Source organism: Microcebus murinus, chromosome 1, assembly GCF_040939455.1.
Source record: "Microcebus murinus isolate Inina chromosome 1, M.murinus_Inina_mat1.0, whole genome shotgun sequence".
Taxonomy (NCBI): domain Eukaryota; kingdom Metazoa; phylum Chordata; class Mammalia; order Primates; family Cheirogaleidae; genus Microcebus; species Microcebus murinus.
In genome coordinates this window covers 68,436,232-68,455,351 of record NC_134104.1, presented here as the reverse complement: position 1 = coordinate 68,455,351, position 19,120 = coordinate 68,436,232, and the positions used below count along the sequence as shown (strand labels likewise).

The 19,120-nt window shown below is 44.4% G+C and overlaps 1 protein-coding gene across 1 annotated transcript; it reads left to right on the top strand.

The window, feature by feature from the left end:
- The first annotated feature begins 909 nt into the window (after positions 1-909).
- On the top strand, positions 910-13,604 carry SMCO1 (single-pass membrane protein with coiled-coil domains 1). Its single transcript, XM_076000090.1, has 3 exons — positions 910-1,112; positions 12,279-12,428; positions 12,862-13,604. Exons 1-3 carry the CDS (start codon positions 910-912, stop codon positions 13,304-13,306), a joined length of 798 nt encoding a protein of 265 aa, XP_075856205.1. The 3' UTR covers positions 13,307-13,604.
- The last annotated feature ends 5,516 nt before the right edge of the window (positions 13,605-19,120 follow it).

The following is a 19,120-nucleotide window of genomic DNA, read 5'->3' as shown; positions in this document are numbered from 1 at the left end:
TACGTTGCCGAGGGGGTTAGAATTTTAAAGACAGTGAACAAAAAACACGCCCCCGCGCCGATTTTCAAACACTGCCCCTCCGCTCAGGCCGGGGCAAGTGGGAGGACCCCTGGAAAAGTCTCCCGCGGATCCCACCATTGCCCTCGGGGTCTAGGCGACAGACGCGTCAGGGAATAAGACGCAGGGGAAGCGCAAGGACACAAGAGGGCGCCACAACCACGCAAATGACTAGGGCACACACGCAGACAGGACAGATCAGACTATAAACAAATGGGACTGAGGCGGTAGCTCGCGCCTGTAGCCCTAGCACTCTGGGAGGCCGAGGCGGGAGGATCGCTCGAGGTCAGGAGTTCAAGAACAAATGGGACTGAAAAATAGACTTCCAGAACCAAAAGTTCTCAAAAGTATTCCTCCAGGCCGGGCGCGGTGGCTCACGCCTGTAATCCTAGCACTCTGGGAGGCCGAATCGGGAGGATTGCTCGAGGTCAGGAGTTGGAAACCAGCCTGAGCAAGAGCGAGACCACATTTCTACTAAAAATAGAAAGAAATTAATTGACCAACTAATATATATAGAAAAAATTAGCCGGGCATGGTGGCGCATGCCTGTAGTCCCAGCTACTTGGGAGACTGAGGCAGAAGGATCGCTTGAGCCCAGGAGTTTGAGGTTGCTGTGAGCTACGCTGACGCCAGGGCACTCACTCCAGCCTGGGCAACAAAGCGAGACTCTGTCTCAAAAAAAAAAAAAGAGTATTCTTCCAGACAGGCCGCTATTCTCCGTGCAAATAGGGGACGCCTCCCCAAGACAAGACTTTCCTCTTTTCATTATGAGGAAAGAAGACCAAGACCCACAAAGGGCCCCAAAGCCTCCAAAAGAGGCAAGCAAATCAGAATGGAGGGGGAAAGTGCTGGATGTTCACAGGACACTCACCAGAGGCCTTTTTTTCAGTTCCAGGAACTGTTTGTCCACTGCAAGCCAAGTTTCTGAGCACCGTGGGTCAACAACGTCCTGCCAACAGAGTCAGCGCCAGCGGCGACCCACCGTCCACAAAGGAGCATGTGGCCGTGAGGGCACATCCCAAAGTCCCCGCCGGTGAGAGGCTGCTGAGCCACGGGCAAGTGCCCAAAAGGGCAATACCTGACATCCCCCCATTCTGTTACAGGCCAACCGAGTCCCTTGCTCACCACCCAGCAAAGGCCAATATACTGAGACAGCAGGTGTTGTGACGGAGAAAGAGTTTTATTTCACAAGGTGCCAGGCGAGGACATGGGAGTAATTTCTTAAATCCATCTCCTTGAGAATTTGGGGACAACGGTTTTTAAAGGTGGTTTGATGCACAAAGGGCTAAGGAATTGCGCCTGCTGATTGGCTGGGCATGAACTCACAGGGTTAGGAAACAGAAATCATCTTCTCAGTTGGGACATTTCCTGCATAGGGGGTCTCAAGGCTTGTTGGATCTGTTCTCAGCCCCGTCCATGGTTCTGGTTGCTGTGAGTGGGTTCCCCCCACACACACCCCATGCAGAGTCTGAAAAATATCTCAAAGACCAGACTGAGGCTTTACAATAGCAATGCTATCTATAGAAGCAGTGGAGGAAGTCACAAATCTTGCACCTGTCAGGGAGGATATGTGCCATTAATCAGTAAGCAGTTACAGCAGTAAGGAAGTTAGGGAACAATGGCTGGTTAACTTCTAACTATATGTATACTTTTATGGAAATCAGACTTTTGACTGGGAATGGTGGCTCACACCTGTAATCCTAGCACTCTGGGATGCCAAGGCGGGAGGATCACTTGAGGCCAAGGACTTTGAGACCAGCCTGAGGAAGAGTGTGACCCTGTCTCTACAAAACACGAGCCGGATGTGGCCTAGTATCTGTAACCTAATAGATACCAGGTTACAGATCCTAGGATGTGGTGGCATGTACCTGTAGTCCCAGCTACTTGGGAGGCTGAGGCAGGAGGATCACTTGAGCTCAAGAATTTGAGGTTGCAGTGAGCCATGACGCCACTGCACTCTAGCTGGGGCAACAGAGCAAGACACTCTCTCAAAACAAAACAGAACTTAACAAAAAAACAGACTTGTATTACTATTTCCACCTATGGCTTTACATTATTTTAATATTGCTGGTTTCAGTACTTTCCATTCATTTTGCTGTGTATGTAAAACTGTTCTAAAAAAATAAAAATTACTAATTAAAAATAAAAGTTTGGAAAGCAGTACAATAGGAGACAACAAGGGTCTAGATGATAAGCCTGGCAGAAGACATCAAGAAATTGCAAAAGACCATGTAGACAAGAGGCCAAGTACCAGAGAGGTGGATAAGCATGGTCAGCAGCTATGTTCAGGTCTGCACAGATAGGAGGTGGGCAGGGAGAGAGGAAGTAGCGATCTGGACAGGCAGGCAGTGTCCTAGAGGAAACAGCACTGATGAGTGGAATTGACAGGTTCCGATCCTGGAAAAGACCTATTAGCTCTTTGTCCTGTTCTAAACTTTCTTCCAGGGACTAGGTGCTGATCCCACAATGACTTATTCTTTTTTTTTTTTTTTTTTTTTTTTTTCAGTTTAAGACTTAGATGGCACTTCTGGGAAAGACCATAATTGCTTATTCTGAGTAAGCTGGAAACACATACTAGGTTACATCAGAGGCTCCACCATTCTTTTCTTTTCTTTTTTTTTGAGACAGAGTCTTGCTTTGTTGCCCAGGCTAGAGTTAAGTGCTGTGGGGTCAGCCTAGCTCACAGCAACCTCAAACTCCTGGGCTCAAGCAATCCTGCTGCCTCAGCCTCCCAAGTAGCTGGGACCACAGGCATGCGCCACCATGCCCGGCCTATTTTTTCTATATATATTAGTTGGCCGATTTATTCATTTCTATTTATAGTAGAGACGGGGGTCTCTTGCTCAGGCTGGTTTCGAACTCCTGACCTTGAGCAATCCGCCCACCTCGGCCTCCCAGAGTACTAGGATTACAGGCATGAGCCACCGCACCCGGCCTCCACCATTCTTTTCTTCCTTCTCTGTTTCCTTTGTGAAGGTTCTGGCCACAGAACTACCCATAAGAGGCCTGAGCTGTGCGTGTTGTCTCTGGGTACAGAGAACACTGGAGAATCTCATTTTTGTGATCAGATTATTATAGATTCTCTCCCCCAGTTTTAAAAAAAAGTACTGTTAGCTCCAGAAAAACAAAGGCTTGAGAAGAAACCCCAGCAAAGAAGAACCTAATATATAAAGTCTCCTTCAGTGAAAGACAGAAGCCCCAACTACAAAAGGCTTAACCAATAAGGCAAAGTTATTGTTCCTGACAATGAAACCTCCAGCAACAGAACAGTTCCACGAGAGCTTAATTCAGTGACAGGTTCCTTGTATGGTTCTCCTCTGTTGTGCTGGCTTGTTCTATAAGGCTGGTTTTCCTCATGGTCCTAGCTGCTGCAGTTCCAGGCTTCACATGACAATGCAACAATATTGACAGATGAAGAGAGACCATTTTCTCCCACGTGTCTCTCTCTGTCGCCCAGGCTAAACTGCACTGGCATCAGCCTAGCTCACAGCAACTCTTGGGCTCAAGCAATCCTCCTGCCTCAGCCTCCTGAGTACCTGGGACTACAGACACACACCACCAAGCCCAGCTAATTTTTTTCTATTTTTAATAGAGACAGGGTCTTGCTCTTGCTCAGGCTGGTCTCAAACTCCTGAGCTCAAGTGATCCTCCTGCCTCGGCCTCCCAGAGTGCTAGGATTACAGGCGTGAGCCACCACGCCCAGCCCATGTGCCTCTTTTTATCATCAGAAAAACTTTTCTGGCCAGGCACAATGGCTCACGCCTGTAATCCTAGCACTTTGAGAGGCCAAGGCGGGCGGATCGCTCGAGGTCAGGAGTTCCAAACCAGCCTGAGCAAGAGCAAGACCCCGTCTCTACTATAAATAGAAACAAATTAATTGGCCAACTAATATATATAGAAAAAATTAGCCAGGCATGGTGGCGCATGCCTGTAGTCCCAGCTACTTGGGAGACTGAGGCAGTAGGATTGCTTGAGCCCAGAAGTTTGAGGTTGCTGTGCTAGGCTGATGCCACGGCACTCACTCTAGCCTGGGCAACAAAGCAAGACTCTCTGTCTCAAAAAAAAGAGAGAGAGACTAGGGAGAGGTCCAATCTCCCCTGATACACGTGGCTGCCCAATACTTAGACAAAACTTGAATTCTGTTAATGAGAAAAAAAGTAGTGAGGGTGGGGTGGTCAGGGAGGATGACCACTGGGTAGGCCACAAAGAGCCCCAAGGTTTTCCCCCTGAGGCAAGGAAGGACTTGATTCCCTCTAGACACCCAAACTTTTCTGAAGATTCATGTGAGACTTACTGACTCCAACCCCCAGGAGTTGTAACTCCTTGGGGGAGTTGTAATGTCTCTTATTGCATTTTTTTTTTTTCTGAGAGAGAGTCTCACTTTGTTGCCCAGGCTAGAGTGAGTGCTGTGGCATCAGCCTAGCTCACAGCAACCTCAAACTCCTGGGGTCAAGCAATCCTCCTGCCTCAGCCTCCCAAGTAGCTGGGACTACAGGCATGTGCCACCATGCCCGGCTAATTTTTTCTATATATATTAGTCAGCCAATTAATTTCTTTCTATTTATAGTAGAGACGGGGTCTTGCTCTTGCTCAGGCTGGTTTTGAACTCCTGACCTCGAGCAATCCGCCTACCTTGGCCTCCCAGAGTGCTGGGATTACAGGCGTGAGCCACCACGCCCGGCCTGTAATGTCTCTTAGATCTGTCACTTTACCTTTCCATTCCTAGGACCAAGATTATAATCTAGGTCCACATCACGTCACATCTGAATTTGATAGTGAGGACTGAACTCTGATCTTTTTCTTTTGCTAAAAACTCTTTCCTAAGGAGGCCAGCTGGGTCAGGCTGACAAATGGTAAATTCCTACTAAGCGGCTTTTGTTAACCAAATAAAGCGGTGGTTTACTTCCCAACCTGATTCTGGTATGGCATTAACATCACCTAAAAGATAGGAATCCCCTGTCTTAACTCAGGCATCCTAGCAGATGCCTATCATAAATTTAAAATATCTTAACTCAAGCATCCTAGCAGGCGCCTATTGTAAATTTAAAATGTCCTCCTGTCTGGACCTCCCAGAGTGCTCATACCCTTATCTTAAAGTAAGCATATCCTTTCTGGTCTTCTAGATAAAGTCTAACTCTCTCAGCCAATTGCCAGCCAAAGAATCTTTAAACCCACCTATAACCTGTAAGGCCCCCCACACCCCCACTGCCTACCTCCCCACCCCCCACCCCCCCTTCAAGATGTCCCACCTTTTTGGGCCAAACCAATGTATGCCTCTCATGTATTGATTTGTGACTTTGCCTGTAACCCCTGTCTCTCTGAAAATGTATAAAACTGAACTGTAACCCAGCCACAGCGAGCCCACTTGCCCAAGGCCTCTTGGCAGTGACTCCAGGTCATGGTCCTCAAATTTGGCTCAGAATAAATCTCTTTAAAATTATTTTACAGAGTTTGGCTTTTTTCCGTCGACAATAGTAATTAGCCCAGCGTGGTGGTGTGCACCTGTAATCCCAGTCACTTGGAAGGCTGAGGCAGAAGAATCGTTTGAGGTCAGAAGTTTGAGGTTGCTGTGAGCTAAGCTGATGCCATGGCACTCTAGCCCAGGTGACAGAACGAGACTCTGTCTCAAATAAATAAATAAAAATAAACTTGATAGTAGTCTCCTGAGCAGTTTCTCTGCCTCTGGTTTTATTCTCACTTGGATCCATCCTGAACATCCACAAAGGAAACAACAAACTATTTTTCTCTCTGCTAACATTCAACACAGAGCATTCCAACGACCAGATTGGAGGTGGGGAGAAGTTCCCCATAAACCAAGTGATTCTCCAGCAGACACCAACTGGGTGTCCTATAATTCAATTCAATTCTTATACTGTCTACCTGGAGTCAGATCCCACAGGTTAAGGGCTTAGTCCCACAAGATTGCCCTTATTAAAAGAAAAACCTTAGACACATTAAATTTAACAGAGTTTAAATGACCAAAGAGTGATTTGGTCAGGCATCCCTCAAAACCAGAACAGGGAAGTATGGGGTACGATGAGGTCAGGCAGTGTTTATGGACAGAAAACAGGAGAAAGGTAGAGAGAGCTTCATTAGTTACAGCTCAGTGTTTGCCATTTGTATATGGTCTGATCAATTAGCTGCGTGGGATTGAAACTTGACTGCTGTGATTAGCTGAGACTCAGCTGTTTGTTGCAAAAGTACACTCCAAATTTGGCTTTCAGATAGTTTCCATTTTAAGTTAGGTTGCAGTTCCCTAAGAAAGGACTCAAGTACAGAGGCGTCCTCAGGCCACATTTAGTTCAACTTAACACCCTTCGCTTTAGAAACCAATCACAAATGGTAGGTTGTCACTTCTCACCTACCAGCTATAAATCAGAGTTCCCACTACCCTCTCCTTGGGTTGGATGAATTTGCTAGGACAGTTCACAGAATTCAGGGAAACACTTCCATTTACTGGTTTATTATAAAGGATAGTATAAAGGATACAAATGAACAGCCAGATTTAGGGATGCATAGGGCAAGGTATGGGGGAGTGTGGAGCTTCTATGCCCTCTCTGGGGCACCCCCTGCAAGAACTTCCCTACATTCATCTACTGAGAAGCCCATGAAATTTCATTATCCAAGACTTTTTATAGAAGTTAATCTCCATTGCCCTCACTGCCCCCACCCCCTCCTTCCAGGAAGTCAGTGGGTGGAGCTATAATAGCTTTGTCTTTCTGGTGACCAGTCCTATCCAGAGGCTATCTAGGCGCCCCACACTAAATCACCTCATTACCATAAACTCAGATGTGCTCTAAAGGGATCATTATGAATAATAAAAGATACTTCTATAATTTTCAAGAGTTCAGGAGCTTTGTGACAGGAACAGGGACAAAGACCAAATATATTTCATACTATACCATAACATCACTGCTAGATTAATTTTGCAGAACCAATAGCTCACGTATGTCCAAACTCCTTACCAGGCTGTCTAGAAGCAGCCCCTCTGTTGTAATCCTTGGTTACGGTCTCCTTACTGTGTGTCGTCCTTACTTGAGGACAAGGTTTTACGTTACTCATCACTGTATTCCTAATGCCTAGAATAGTGCAGTTCATTCAATCATAGGTTTTATCCATTAAATTCATATTTATGCTGTTCAGTGCCCATCTCTATTGATATGGGGGAAATTAAAAAACAAAACAAAAGACAAAATAAATTTATGGTGTTCAGTAAAAATTGAATAAATGAATAAAGTATTTAATAAATGAACAAATACATGACCTGGCTCTTACCAGTTTAAATGTTGCCGTTGTTTTCTTTTTTCATGTGAATCTTTTGTTCAGAACATACCCACTCTTTGTTCCCTGAACACATCATTTACTTGGCCATCTCTGTGATTTTGCCTACACATTTCTCCAGTTTGTAATATCCTTCATATATTCTCTGATAATCAAAGACCTATATTTTCCTTTAAGGTCAATCCAAGACCCACATTTGGTGTGAGCACTTCCCTAAACCCAAGGTTTCAAGGACCTACTCTCTCATCTTTTATGATTCTTATGGTGTGTATGTACTTAGCACACAGCATTTTATGTACTTTTTCTTTTTAAGTATATGTTCTATCTTCCCAAATAGATTTTTCAATTCCATGAAAACAAGAATCCTATTTATGTCTGTTTATATATTCAATTTCTAATCTAATACTAGAAACTGTCAATAAATATTTAGCAGTTCCTAATGATCACTAGTTAAATTTTTAGCTTTGATATTGTCATCATCATAAAAGATCTGGGGCACTCTATAAACCTAATTTAGGTTGTAATCAAATAACAAAGCTGTTAAAATATGACAGTAAAATTTCCACCAAATTTAATCCCACTGTATGTGTTCATTTGTATGTCTGTATATACATTTACCAGAATATACAGTCATAATTATATATGGTTGTTGATCTATGTTGATGTACTATGGCTCAGTTTTCAAAGGCAAATGTTATAGTGTATTCCAGGACACCTGTGTTCACACGATCAGTTCCTTGAAACTATATTTGGATGTACAAGCTATTAAAAGATTCTTGTGCGGAGTGACCTTTCGGGCAGAATTTAGATCCAATGCTCAGGCTACTGCTGCCTGTTGCTGAGTGAAAGACAGCAGGAATCCCTGGATTCAAACATCTCTTGGGTTTTTGTTTTGCCTTGTTTTGTTTTCTTTCATTTTGCCTTAAGAAGATGAACAATGAAACCACAACCCTGATGTCCCTGAAGGAGGCAATGAAAAGGTTGCTAAGGGCTACAGGGAGGGAGCAAGCGTGGGTCTACCATTTTGGGAAGAGGGTACGATAAGAAGAATGAAGAATAGCTATAAGCAAAGAACTACAGACATGCTAATTAGAATTCTGTCTCTGTTAAAGTGGTTTAAGTCTTCCAGGTCCAAAAAGTATGTAAATTAAAGAAAAATCTGCCTCCAGGTACTGTAACTTCATTTAACTTATGCATGTCTAAATGCTGGGTTTACAAAAATAAGTAAAATGTGGTTTCTGCCCTCAAGGAGCTCACAGCTGTAAGAATGACAGAAGTATTCAAAAATACTTAAAATGTAATGTGATTAACTTTATACTGGTGATGTTCCTAAAGGGATATGGGAACATGAGGGGAAGATATATAAATTTTGCTTTTGACACTAGGAGAAGGAACCCTTCATAGAGGGACATTCAAGCTGGATCTTAAGTGCACGTAGGAGTTTATGAGGAAGAAAAATCTTGGAAAGAATTCTAGGCTGAGCAAACAGTACTTATGAGCCATGTGTAAGCTCGGAGGCACTTACTGTACTGAGTGAGCCGCTAGCTACCTCACATAACTGCTGACTAGGATGTGTGAGAAGGCTGGCAGAAGATGGGGCAAAGGAACAAGGGCTTTATGATTCCTGCTGAAGAAATACAATGTGGCTCTGAAGAGATCACTGGGCAAGTCAGAGTGGCATAAAATGTTTATAATCAGTTGAGTTACCTGATCAGAATTGTCTTCTAGAAGAACATGTCTGTAAGATGGATTGGAGACTGAAAGCAAGGGTCCGGTTAGGCTGCTGTAATCCTAGGTCCCACTGAAAGATTATGTGAAACTCATTTAGTGGGGACAAGGAGAAGGGGATGGATTAAAGAGACATTAATGAGGCTGGGCGCGGTGGCTCACGCCTGTAATCCTAGCACTCTGGGAGGCCGAGGTGGGCGGATTGCTCGAGGTCAGGAGTTCAAAACCAGCCTGAGCAAGAGCGAGACCCGTCTCTACTATAAATAGAAAGAAATTAATTGGCCAACTAATATATATAGAAAAAAACTTAGCCGGGCATGGTGGCACATGCCTGTAGTCCCAGCTACTCGGGAGGCTGAGGCAGCAGGATTGTTTGAGCCCAGGAGTTTGAGGTTGCTGTGAGCTAGGCTGATGCCATGGCACTCACTCTAGCCTGGGCAACAAAGCGAGACTCTGTCTCAAAAAAAAAAAAAAAAAAAAAAAAAGAGACATTAATGAGAGGAAGGAAAAAAAGTTGAGAATTATTCTGAGATTTCTAGTTCAAGCAACTGGATAGACGGTAAGGTATTTAACTGAGCTAAGAAATTGTAAAAAACAGACTACGCTCAGATTTGCATGTTGTTTCAGATTTATCTGGAATGGTCTGGGAATGTCCTTTGGTAAGAGGATTCCAAAGAATTGCTGCAATTGTAAATTTTTATACTGATTGACAAGCTACAGTTCAAGCTAGAGATGACCTATAAGCAATATAGTCTTCAAGGTCTAAAAGTTAATACAAATAGTATGCCAAATGACATGGTTTTGACTTGTAGATAGAGATTGCTGGTATATTAGGTCATGCAGATTAGTACTCCTATGAAATTCACATTTCTTACTGAGTCTTGTCTATGTGTAAATAGATCCAAAGCAGTGAGAAAATCCCCCCATAGTAATTTCTGAAGATGGGTGGAGGTGGGGCGTAGTAGAGGGTTCAGCTTAGAATCCAGATGGAGATGTTCAAAACAGTTGAAAATATAGGTCTAGAGTTTAGGAGGGTAGTAGTGCCTGAAGCTAAATAAGCCTTGGGAGAAACTGAGGACCAAGAAGAAAAAATGGTCAAAAATAGAGCCCTGGACAACCACAAAGGTATTCAGGTCACTGGGGTCATAGAAGTTCCGGGAAGTGGCACATGTGTTTGTGCATCAATTTCTTCATGGAAGACAATGTGGGTGACTCAAGTAAGTTATGTTTCTGCAGTTCTTTCTGGTTAATTAGACATAACCATGGTGCCATGGAACCATGTGATGATCATGGCTGTTTAGAGCGACTCAAATCCCCATTTTGGGTTACACAGCTCAGCATCTCATTCGAATCACAGATGTCAATCATATGAGAAACATTTTATTACTTCTGTGTAAGGCCTTTGCTATGTATTGGGGGACAAGCATAAAGATATCTTAGAAATGGTCTCTGAACTCCTCCCACCAAGAACTTACAATTTAGTTCATGAAAAGCTAACTCTAAAAGTAAAGCAGGGAGTGGGTAGTAAGTAGTCCTTGTGAAAGGGAAGTATGAGAGCAAGGACATTTCCAGGTACAGAGGGGATTCAAGAAGGCAGTGGATTTGGGCTGATCCTTGAAGAAAGGCTAGGATCTGGACAATTAGAATAGGGTAGAAAAAGGTCACCTTAGTATATCCTGGTCCCAGTACTTGCTTACTTTGTACATTAGATCTCAATCTTTTTGAGACTCGATTTAAAGAAATTGAGTAAAATAGTAAATAGTAAAAATAGCTGTTTTACTTCTTATGGTTGTGAGAATCAAAGTAGTGGTTATATAAAATGTTCTTTAAAGTATACAGTATAATACAAGGTCGGGCGTGGTGGCTCACACTTGTAACCCTAGCACTCTAAGAGGCCGAGGCGGGCGGATCGCTCAAGGTCAGGAGTTCGAAACCAGCCTGAGCAAAACATCCCACCCCCCACCCCCTTCTCTACAAAAAATAGAAAGAAATTAATTGGCCAACTAAAAATATATAGAAAAAGTTAACCGAGCATGGTGGTGCATGCCTGTAATTCCAGCTACTCAGGAGGCTGAGGCAGTAGGATTGCTTGAGCCCAGGAGTTTGAGGTTGCTGTAAGCTAGGCTGACATCACAGCACTCTAGCTGGGGCAACAGAGTAAGACTCTGTCTCCAAAAAAAAAGCATAATACAAACACAAGACATGGCAGATAATTCAAGTAATTAGATGATTTAAAGCCTGGCAATATAAGAAATGAAAGAACAAGGATGATGGCTAAAGGGAATGGTGAATGAGAATATCTGTTCATAATTTTAAATTTAAATAGTTGCCTGGGATGGGTGTGGTGGCTCGCGCCTGTAATCTCAGCACTTTGGAGGGCTAAATCAGGAGGATCACTTGAAGAAAGGAGCTGGACACCAGACTGGGCAACATAGTAAGACCCTGTCTATGTCTCTACAAAAAAATAAAAAAATTATCCAGGTGTGGTGAAGCATGCCTGTAGTCCCTGCCAATCAGGAGGCTAAAGCAGGAAGATCGTTTCAGCTCAGGAATTCGAGGCTGCAGTGAGCTGGGATTGCACCACTGCTCTCCAACCTTGGAGACAGAGCAAGACCCTGTTCCTAAAAATTAAGTAAATAATCACCCAAATTTGGTAGTGGTTCTAAATCAGCAGTCCCCAACCTTTTTGGCACCAGGGACTGGCTTTGTGGTAGATAATTTTTCCCATGGACTTGGGCGGCGGGCGGGGAGGGGACGGTTTGGGGATGTTCAAAAGCATCACGTTTACTGTGCAGTCAAACCTCTCTGCTAATGATAATGTGTATTTGCAGCCGCTCCCCAGTGCTAGCATCACCCCCTCAGATCATCAGGCATTCGATTCTCATGAGGAGCAGGCAACCTAGATCCCTCGCATGCGCAGTTTACAGTAGGGTTCAGGATGCTGCCGCTGATCTGAAAGGAGGTGGAGCTTATGAGGTGACTCCAGTGACAGGAGCAGCTAGCTATAAATACAGAGGAAACTTCACCACCTGCTGCTTACCTCCTGCTGTGTGGCCTAGCAGGCCACAAGTACCAGTCCGTGGTACTCGGGGTCCCAAGCTTGGGGACCACAGTTCTAAATAACGGGTTGAGCCTTAGCTCAATAATGGGTTGAGCCTTAGCTTAGTTTTGTCCCCTGACCCAAACTAACACTTGATTGTTTTATCCTATAGGGTAGACCACAAACTGCAAGCTTTAGAAGCACAGTTTAAAGAACTGGACTTCACTAAGGATAATCTGACACAGAAATTTGAACATCATAGTATGATTTTGGCAAGCCAAGCAGTCCAAGCTGAGATGTGGACAGCAGTTCTGTCCCTCAAGTGAGTATCGACTGAGAAATCAGTGGAATTTTGTGGCTTTGTGACAGCTTCCAGTGGTCATTCCAAAATTGAATTTCTTAATATGATTTCAACAATGAATTGCGAAGAAATTACATGTTCTTGGGTTCATTTATTCAAAAAAGATTAATTTGAGCAGGCACTGTAGTGCATATCTCATCACAGTCTCTTGTTTGCCAGTCTTGCTAACCCAGAGATGTATAAATAACTCCCTTGCCATTGAGGAACTTATAGTGTGGGTGGCCTGAGAACTCAGCTATCTACTTTAGTGCAGATTCTAATTCAAAAGTAAGTATTTTCTAAATCACAACAACTGGTTCTCCTAGTGGGTTTGTATTGAGTTTTCCTAATAGAATTCATTTTGTTTGTTCATAAAATGTTCAACAGCTTAAGAAGCTCTCCATATTTTTCATAGGTTCACTTCAATGGAATTGAATATTCTTTACAGCTACGTCATTGAAGTACTTATCTGCTTGCACACTCGTGTGCTTGAGAAGCTGCCAGACCTGGTGACAGGTCTTCCTACCTTAGCCTCTGTCCTTAGACGAAAAGTCAAGAACAAGCGCATTAGAGTTGTGTGGGAGTCTGTCCTGGAGGGGTGTGGGCTGCAAGAAGGAGATGTCACAGCACTTTGTACCTTCTTTATTGCACATGGTAACAAGGCAGAACACTGTGCTGCTAAAATGAGACAGATGTACATCAGGGACGTCACGTTCATGATTACTAACATGGTAAAGAACCAGGCTCTACAGGATGGCTTGCTGAGGGCTGTTCAGATCATTGAGAAGGGGAGAGCACTGAGGACTCCTGAAGAGCAAAAGTCAACCCTGAAAGAGTTGATGCCATCAGTCAAAAACTAACCTGTCACCCAGTAATTCCACTTCTAGTAATTTGTCTTGCAAATGGCAAAAAGCATGCATAATTTATTTATTATAGGCTTATTTTTATAGCAAAAAGTGAGACAAATTGATATAATGGATATTTTCCATATAAAGGAATGAAGAAGCTCTTTGTGTAATGATATAAAGTCATCACGAAGATATTTGTTGTTGTTAAATGTTTCCAATATATATTAAGTGGAAAAAGGGTCAAAAATCAGATATGTATATAATGCGTATTAGTTTATATATCCACAAACTTCTTCAGCAGAGATACATAAGGAAGTGATAATATTAGTTGTCTTAGGAAAGAAATTTAAGAGGCTAGAGCTAAAAGAAAGTCTTTTCACTATTAATCCATTTTGCACATTTTGAATTTTGAACTGTGTGAATGTATTATCTATTAAAAGATAAATAAACAATAAAAACACCAACATATGTATAATGAAATGCTTATAAATTGTATGCTGATGTGTATTTGATCTCTGGCACAGTACCATAATTATTTATACTGAAAAGGGAATTCTCACACACTGACCACTTATCTATAACATTTACTGGACATCATATGCCATGTGCTAGGTGCTGTGAATAACAGAAACATTCAAAAATGTAAACCCCACCCTCAAGGCAAGGATTGAGCACTGATGCTTTATTTATTTTTTATTTTTATTTATTTATTTATTTTGACACAGAGTCTCACTCTGTTGCCCAGGCTAGAGTGAGTGCCATGGCGTCAGCCTAGCTCACAGCAACCTCAAACTCCTGGGCTGAAGCAATCCTTCTGCCTCAGCCTCCCGAGTAGCTGGGACTACAGGCATGTGCCACCATGCCCGGCTAATTTTTTCTATATATATTAGTTGGCCAATTAATTTCTTTCTATTTATAGTAGAGATGGGGTCTCGCTCTTGCTCAGGCTGGTTTCAAACTCCTGACCTCAAACGATCCGCATGCCTCGGCCTCCCAGAGTGCTAGGATTACAGGCGTGAGCCACTGGGCCCAGCCTGATGCCTTATTTGGAAGGTAGAAATTTAGGATCGCTGGAGTGAGGTAACTTGGTGGAAGGAAGTAGAGAAGTATGTTGAAGAAATACGAGGTGATATGTTTGTTACCTTGCTGGCCCCTCCTTGAATATGAGCCACAAGAGACATAACAGTTGTTCAGCAGATGCATCCACTGAGTCTCTTTTTATTTATTTTTTTTATTTTTTTGAGACAGAGTCTCGCTTTGTTGCCCAGGCTAGAGTGAGGCCCGGCGGCATGGGGGGCTCCAGCCTAGCTCACAGCAACCTCAAACTCCTGGGCTCAAGCAATCCTTCTGCCTCAGCCTCCCGAATAGCTGGGACTATAGGCATGTGCCACCATGCCCAGCTAATTTTTTCTATATATATTAGTTGGCCAATTAATTTTTCTATTTATAGTAGAGACGGGGTCTCACTCTTGCTCAGGCTAGTTTTGAACTCCTGACCTAGAACAATCCGCCCGCCTTGTCCTCTGAAAGAGCTAGGATTACAGGCGTGATCTACTGCGCCCGGCCTCTTTATATTTTTTTTGAGACAGAGTCTCACTGTTTCCCCGGCTAGAGTGCTGTGGCGTCAGCCTAGCTTACCGGAACCTCAAACTCCTGGGTTCAAGTGATCCTCCTGCCTCAGCCTCCCGAATAGCTGGGACTACAGGCATGTGCCACCATGCCCAGCTAATTTTTTCTATATATATTTTTAGTTGGCCAATTAATTTGTTTCTGTTTTTAGTAGAGATGGGGTCTCACTCTTGTTCAGGCTGGTTTTGAACTCCTGGCCTTGAGTGATCCTCCCACCCACCTCGGCCTCCCAGAGTGCTAGGATTACGGGACATTCACCGAGTCTTGTTCTTCTCCAGACATATTGGAGGAACCATGCCTTGGAAGGTAGAAAAGGGAATTAATCTCCTGTGCTTACTACTGTTTTCAATTGACCGAAGTTACTCCTTTAGGAGTGACCTCCTATACTTTCAACTTGCATCATCCCGGTACTCCCAGTAACCACTGAGAAGCTGGCTCCTGCATTGTTCAGAAGTGGCAGAAGCCAGAGATTCCAGAAATGCAACTGGTCAGCCCCAGGCAGAGCAAGTGGTCATGGGTACAGAAAGACAAGACCAAGGACATCCGAGGAGGCATATATATCCACTACCCAAGACATAAGCACCTGAAGATAGAAATCAAAACAAAGACTCCATTAAGTGATTCTCTCAGCTGTTCCTCCCCACCCTATTGATATACATAACTCTTCCAGCCTCCCGGAGTTCAAAATGAAGCTCTGAGCTAGGTTCCTGTCCCCTTTCTTTTCCAGGCCCATCTATAAAGATCCCAAGTCTGATTTACCCCCCTCCAAAATCAATTCCACAGGTGGAGAATACGAGAAAGGCTTTAATCATCATGTACAATTTGAGTAACAACCACAGCAATTCTAAGTAGATTTAAAAGAAAATTTGCTTAACATATTAATTCCATGGAGAGTTTTTCTAATTGAAAAACCTTTAAGTCATGCAGGAAAGAAAGAACAAAATAAGGAATGATCGGCACGGTAAAGGCCTCAACTGTTCAACGCATGCCAGGCACAGTTCAGGTGTAAATCGTCCACAGGGACAGTATGACGGGCTCCACTGGGTGTCTCCGGTTCCTTCCAGGCAATCAGTTGAAGTGGGCCATGCTATGGGTGGTAAGCAAGACTGGGGTTCCTCTCCTTTCCGGGTTCCTCCGCATTTCAAACCTCGGTGTTCAGCAGCTTCCAGAACGGCCTGGGCTGCAGGAGGCCAAGTGCGCGCGGGTCTGCTCACCTCCGCAAGCGCGGGCCTCTCCTGGCTGGTTCAGGCGCCATTGGATCCCGCTGCCGGTAGCATCTGCCTCTTCTTGGGGTAAATGTAGCTCCTTTGTGGTTTCAGCCTTTGGCTCTCGACAGCGTTTTCGGCCCTTCTCAACTCGGGAAGCAGTTCCGTGCCGGGTGTCAGCCCCGCGCAGCAGCCCGCCCGCATCTCTGGCGCTCACGTTGCAGCAGAGCTCAGGGCATTGGCAGGAGCGGCGGCACAGCGCCTCGAAGTTATCGAGCGCCCAGGCCCAGGCTTGCTCTCGGTTCAGGCCCGGCGGCATGGGGGGCTCCAGACCGGCCCGACCCCAAGATGCCTCTCCCATGGTCGACGGACGGAACTCCATGGCTTGAGCCTTCTGAGGCTTGACAAGGACAAGCCAAGTCGCTGGTCTAGGAAAGGGCCAACAACTGAATTGGTTACTGACTGCGAGTTTTTATAGCGGTCTGTTACATACGGGAAGTCAGATATCAAAATCCAATTACGTGGGGATTAACGCTCGTTGTTCTTGCAAATTGCTTCAGAGTCCGATAGGATTAAGGTGAAAATTGTATCATTCCGGATCAGGCGCAGTAGCTCATGCCTGTAATCCAAACACTCTGGGAGGCCCAGGCGGGAGGATTGCTTGAGGTCAAGAGTTTGAGAACAACCTGAGCAAGAGCAAGACCTCGTCTCTAAAATTACCTGGGCCTTGCATCGAGGTGCTCACCTGTAGTGCCAGCTACTTGGAGGCTGAGGCAGGAGGATCGCTTGAGCTTAGGAGTTTGAGGTTGTGGTGAGTTATGATGATGCCACTGCAGATTTTACCATCTGGAAGGCACTATCAAAACTGTAGGTTTTGATGGAATCCGGCAGTAGAAGGGTGGAGGGTGAGAGGAAGGGTCTGGGTGATGACAGTTTGGTATTCATGATGGAAAGTCTCTCTGTTTCAGACAAGCCTAGACAAAATTACATTACTAGGCCTAATCCTCTTCTTATACCTGGGAGGCATTGCCTTGCTTTAGCAATGAGATTCAGTGAGGTTGTGTGATAGTCCAAGACCACAAAGCTAGTTCATGCTAGAGCTAGTCTGATAACCTATGTATTTAAGCATACATATCAGGGACTTGAATAACGGAGTGATTAGGTTGGATTGCAAAAAGGAGAGTCCCGTGCCTACTTAAAATTGTATTTTTTTCTATTTTTGTCCAGATTACCTGCATCAAAATAACATTCAAATTTGCTATGATTTTCATACCTATGAGGCAGATGGGTTGAGTTAATGTTATATTTTCAATAGCTTTTTTTGCAGGACCCCTATCTTTTAAAATTGTATTCATTGTATTCATTCTATTATTAGTTATTCCCCTTTATCTACTCTCCCAACTCCCACTGCAATCCCTCCCATTTTATGTTAACAGTATCTTTCTTTCTTTCTTTTTTTTTTTAGACAGAGTCTCACTTTGTTGCCCAGGCTAGAGTGAGTGCCATGGCGTCAGCCTAGCTCACAGCAACCTCAAACTCCTGGGCTCAAGCGATCCTCCTGCCTCAGCCTCCCAAGTAGCTGGGACTACAGGCATGCGCCACCATGCCAGGCTAATATTTTGTATATATATTTTTAGTTGGTCAATTAATTTCTTTCTATTTTTAGTAGAGACAGGGTCTTGCTCAGGCTGGTTTTAAACTCCTGACCTCGAGCAATCCGCCCGCCTCAGCCTCCCAGAGTGCTAGGATTACAGGCGTGAGCCACTGCACCCAGCCTGTTAACGGTGTTTTTCTATCAATTAGTGTGGTGGTTAATTTTAGGTGTCAGTTTGACTAGATTAAGGATTACCCAGAGAACTGGTACAGGATTATTTCTGAGTGTGTCTGTGAGGGAGCTTCCAGAGAAGATTGGCATGTGAGTCTGGACTAAGTGGAGAAGCCGCCCTCAATGTGGGCAGGCATCATCCAATTAGCTGTGGGCTCAGATAGAACAAAATGGCAATTTCCTCTCTCTCCTGGATCTGGCATATATTCTTCTCCTGTTCTTGGACTGCAGAACTCCAGGCTCTTGGGTATTCGGACTCCAGCACTTATACCAGAAGCAGCCCTTGAGTTCTCAGGTTTTCCACCTCAGACTGAGAGTCACGCCATTGCCTTTCCTGGCTCTGAGGCCTTCAGACTTGGACTGAGCTGTGATACAGGCATCCCAGGGTCTCCAGCCTGTAGGCAGCTTGTGGTGGGATTTCTCAACAACCATAATCACATAAGCTAATTCCTCTAATAAATCCCCTCTCATATATTTATATCTATATTCTATTGGTTCTGTCTCTCTGGAGAAGTCTAATACAGTCTTTTTTTTTTTGAGACAGAGTCTCACTTTGTTGCCCAGGCTGGAGTGAGTGCCGTGGCATCAGCCTAGCTCACTGCAACCTCAGACTCCTGGGCTCAAGCAATCCTCCTGCCTCAGTTTCCCAAGTGGCTGGGACTACAGGCATGTGCCACCATGCCTGGCTAATTTTTTCTATATATATATTAGTTGGCCAATTAATTTCTTTCTATTTATAGTAGAGATGGGGTCTCGCTCTTGCTCAGGCTGGTTTCGAACTCCTGATCTTGAGCAATCCTCCGGACTTGGACTCCCAGAGTGCTAGGATTATGGGCGAGAGCACCACGCCCGGACCAGAAAGATAGTTTTAAGAGTAGTGAGACTGAGTGCGGTGGCTCACACCTGTAATCCTAGCACTCTGGGTGGATTGTTCAAGGTCAGGAGTTCCAAACCAGCCTGAGCAAGAGCAAGACCCTGTCTCTACTATAAATAGAAAGAAATTAATTGGCCAACTAATATATATAGAAAAAATTAGCCGGGCATGGTGGCGCATGCCTGTAGTCCCAGCTCCTCCGGAGGCTGAGGCAGAAGGATTGCTTGAGCTTACGAGTTTGAGGTTGCTGTGAGCTAAGATGACCACCAGGTACTCACTCTAGCCTGGGCAAC

Bases quoted from the DNA above. Each gene is read 5' to 3' on its own strand.
- SMCO1 (XM_076000090.1), top strand. From the start codon at position 910: ATGTTCACAGGACACTCACCAGAGGCCTTTTTTTCAGTTCCAGGAACT. The intron at 1,113-12,278 runs GCAAGTGCCCAA...TTTATCCTATAG, and splicing joins GAGAGGCTGCTGAGCCACGG to GGTAGACCACAAACTGCAAG. The intron at 12,429-12,861 runs GTGAGTATCGAC...TATTTTTCATAG, and splicing joins ACAGCAGTTCTGTCCCTCAA to GTTCACTTCAATGGAATTGA.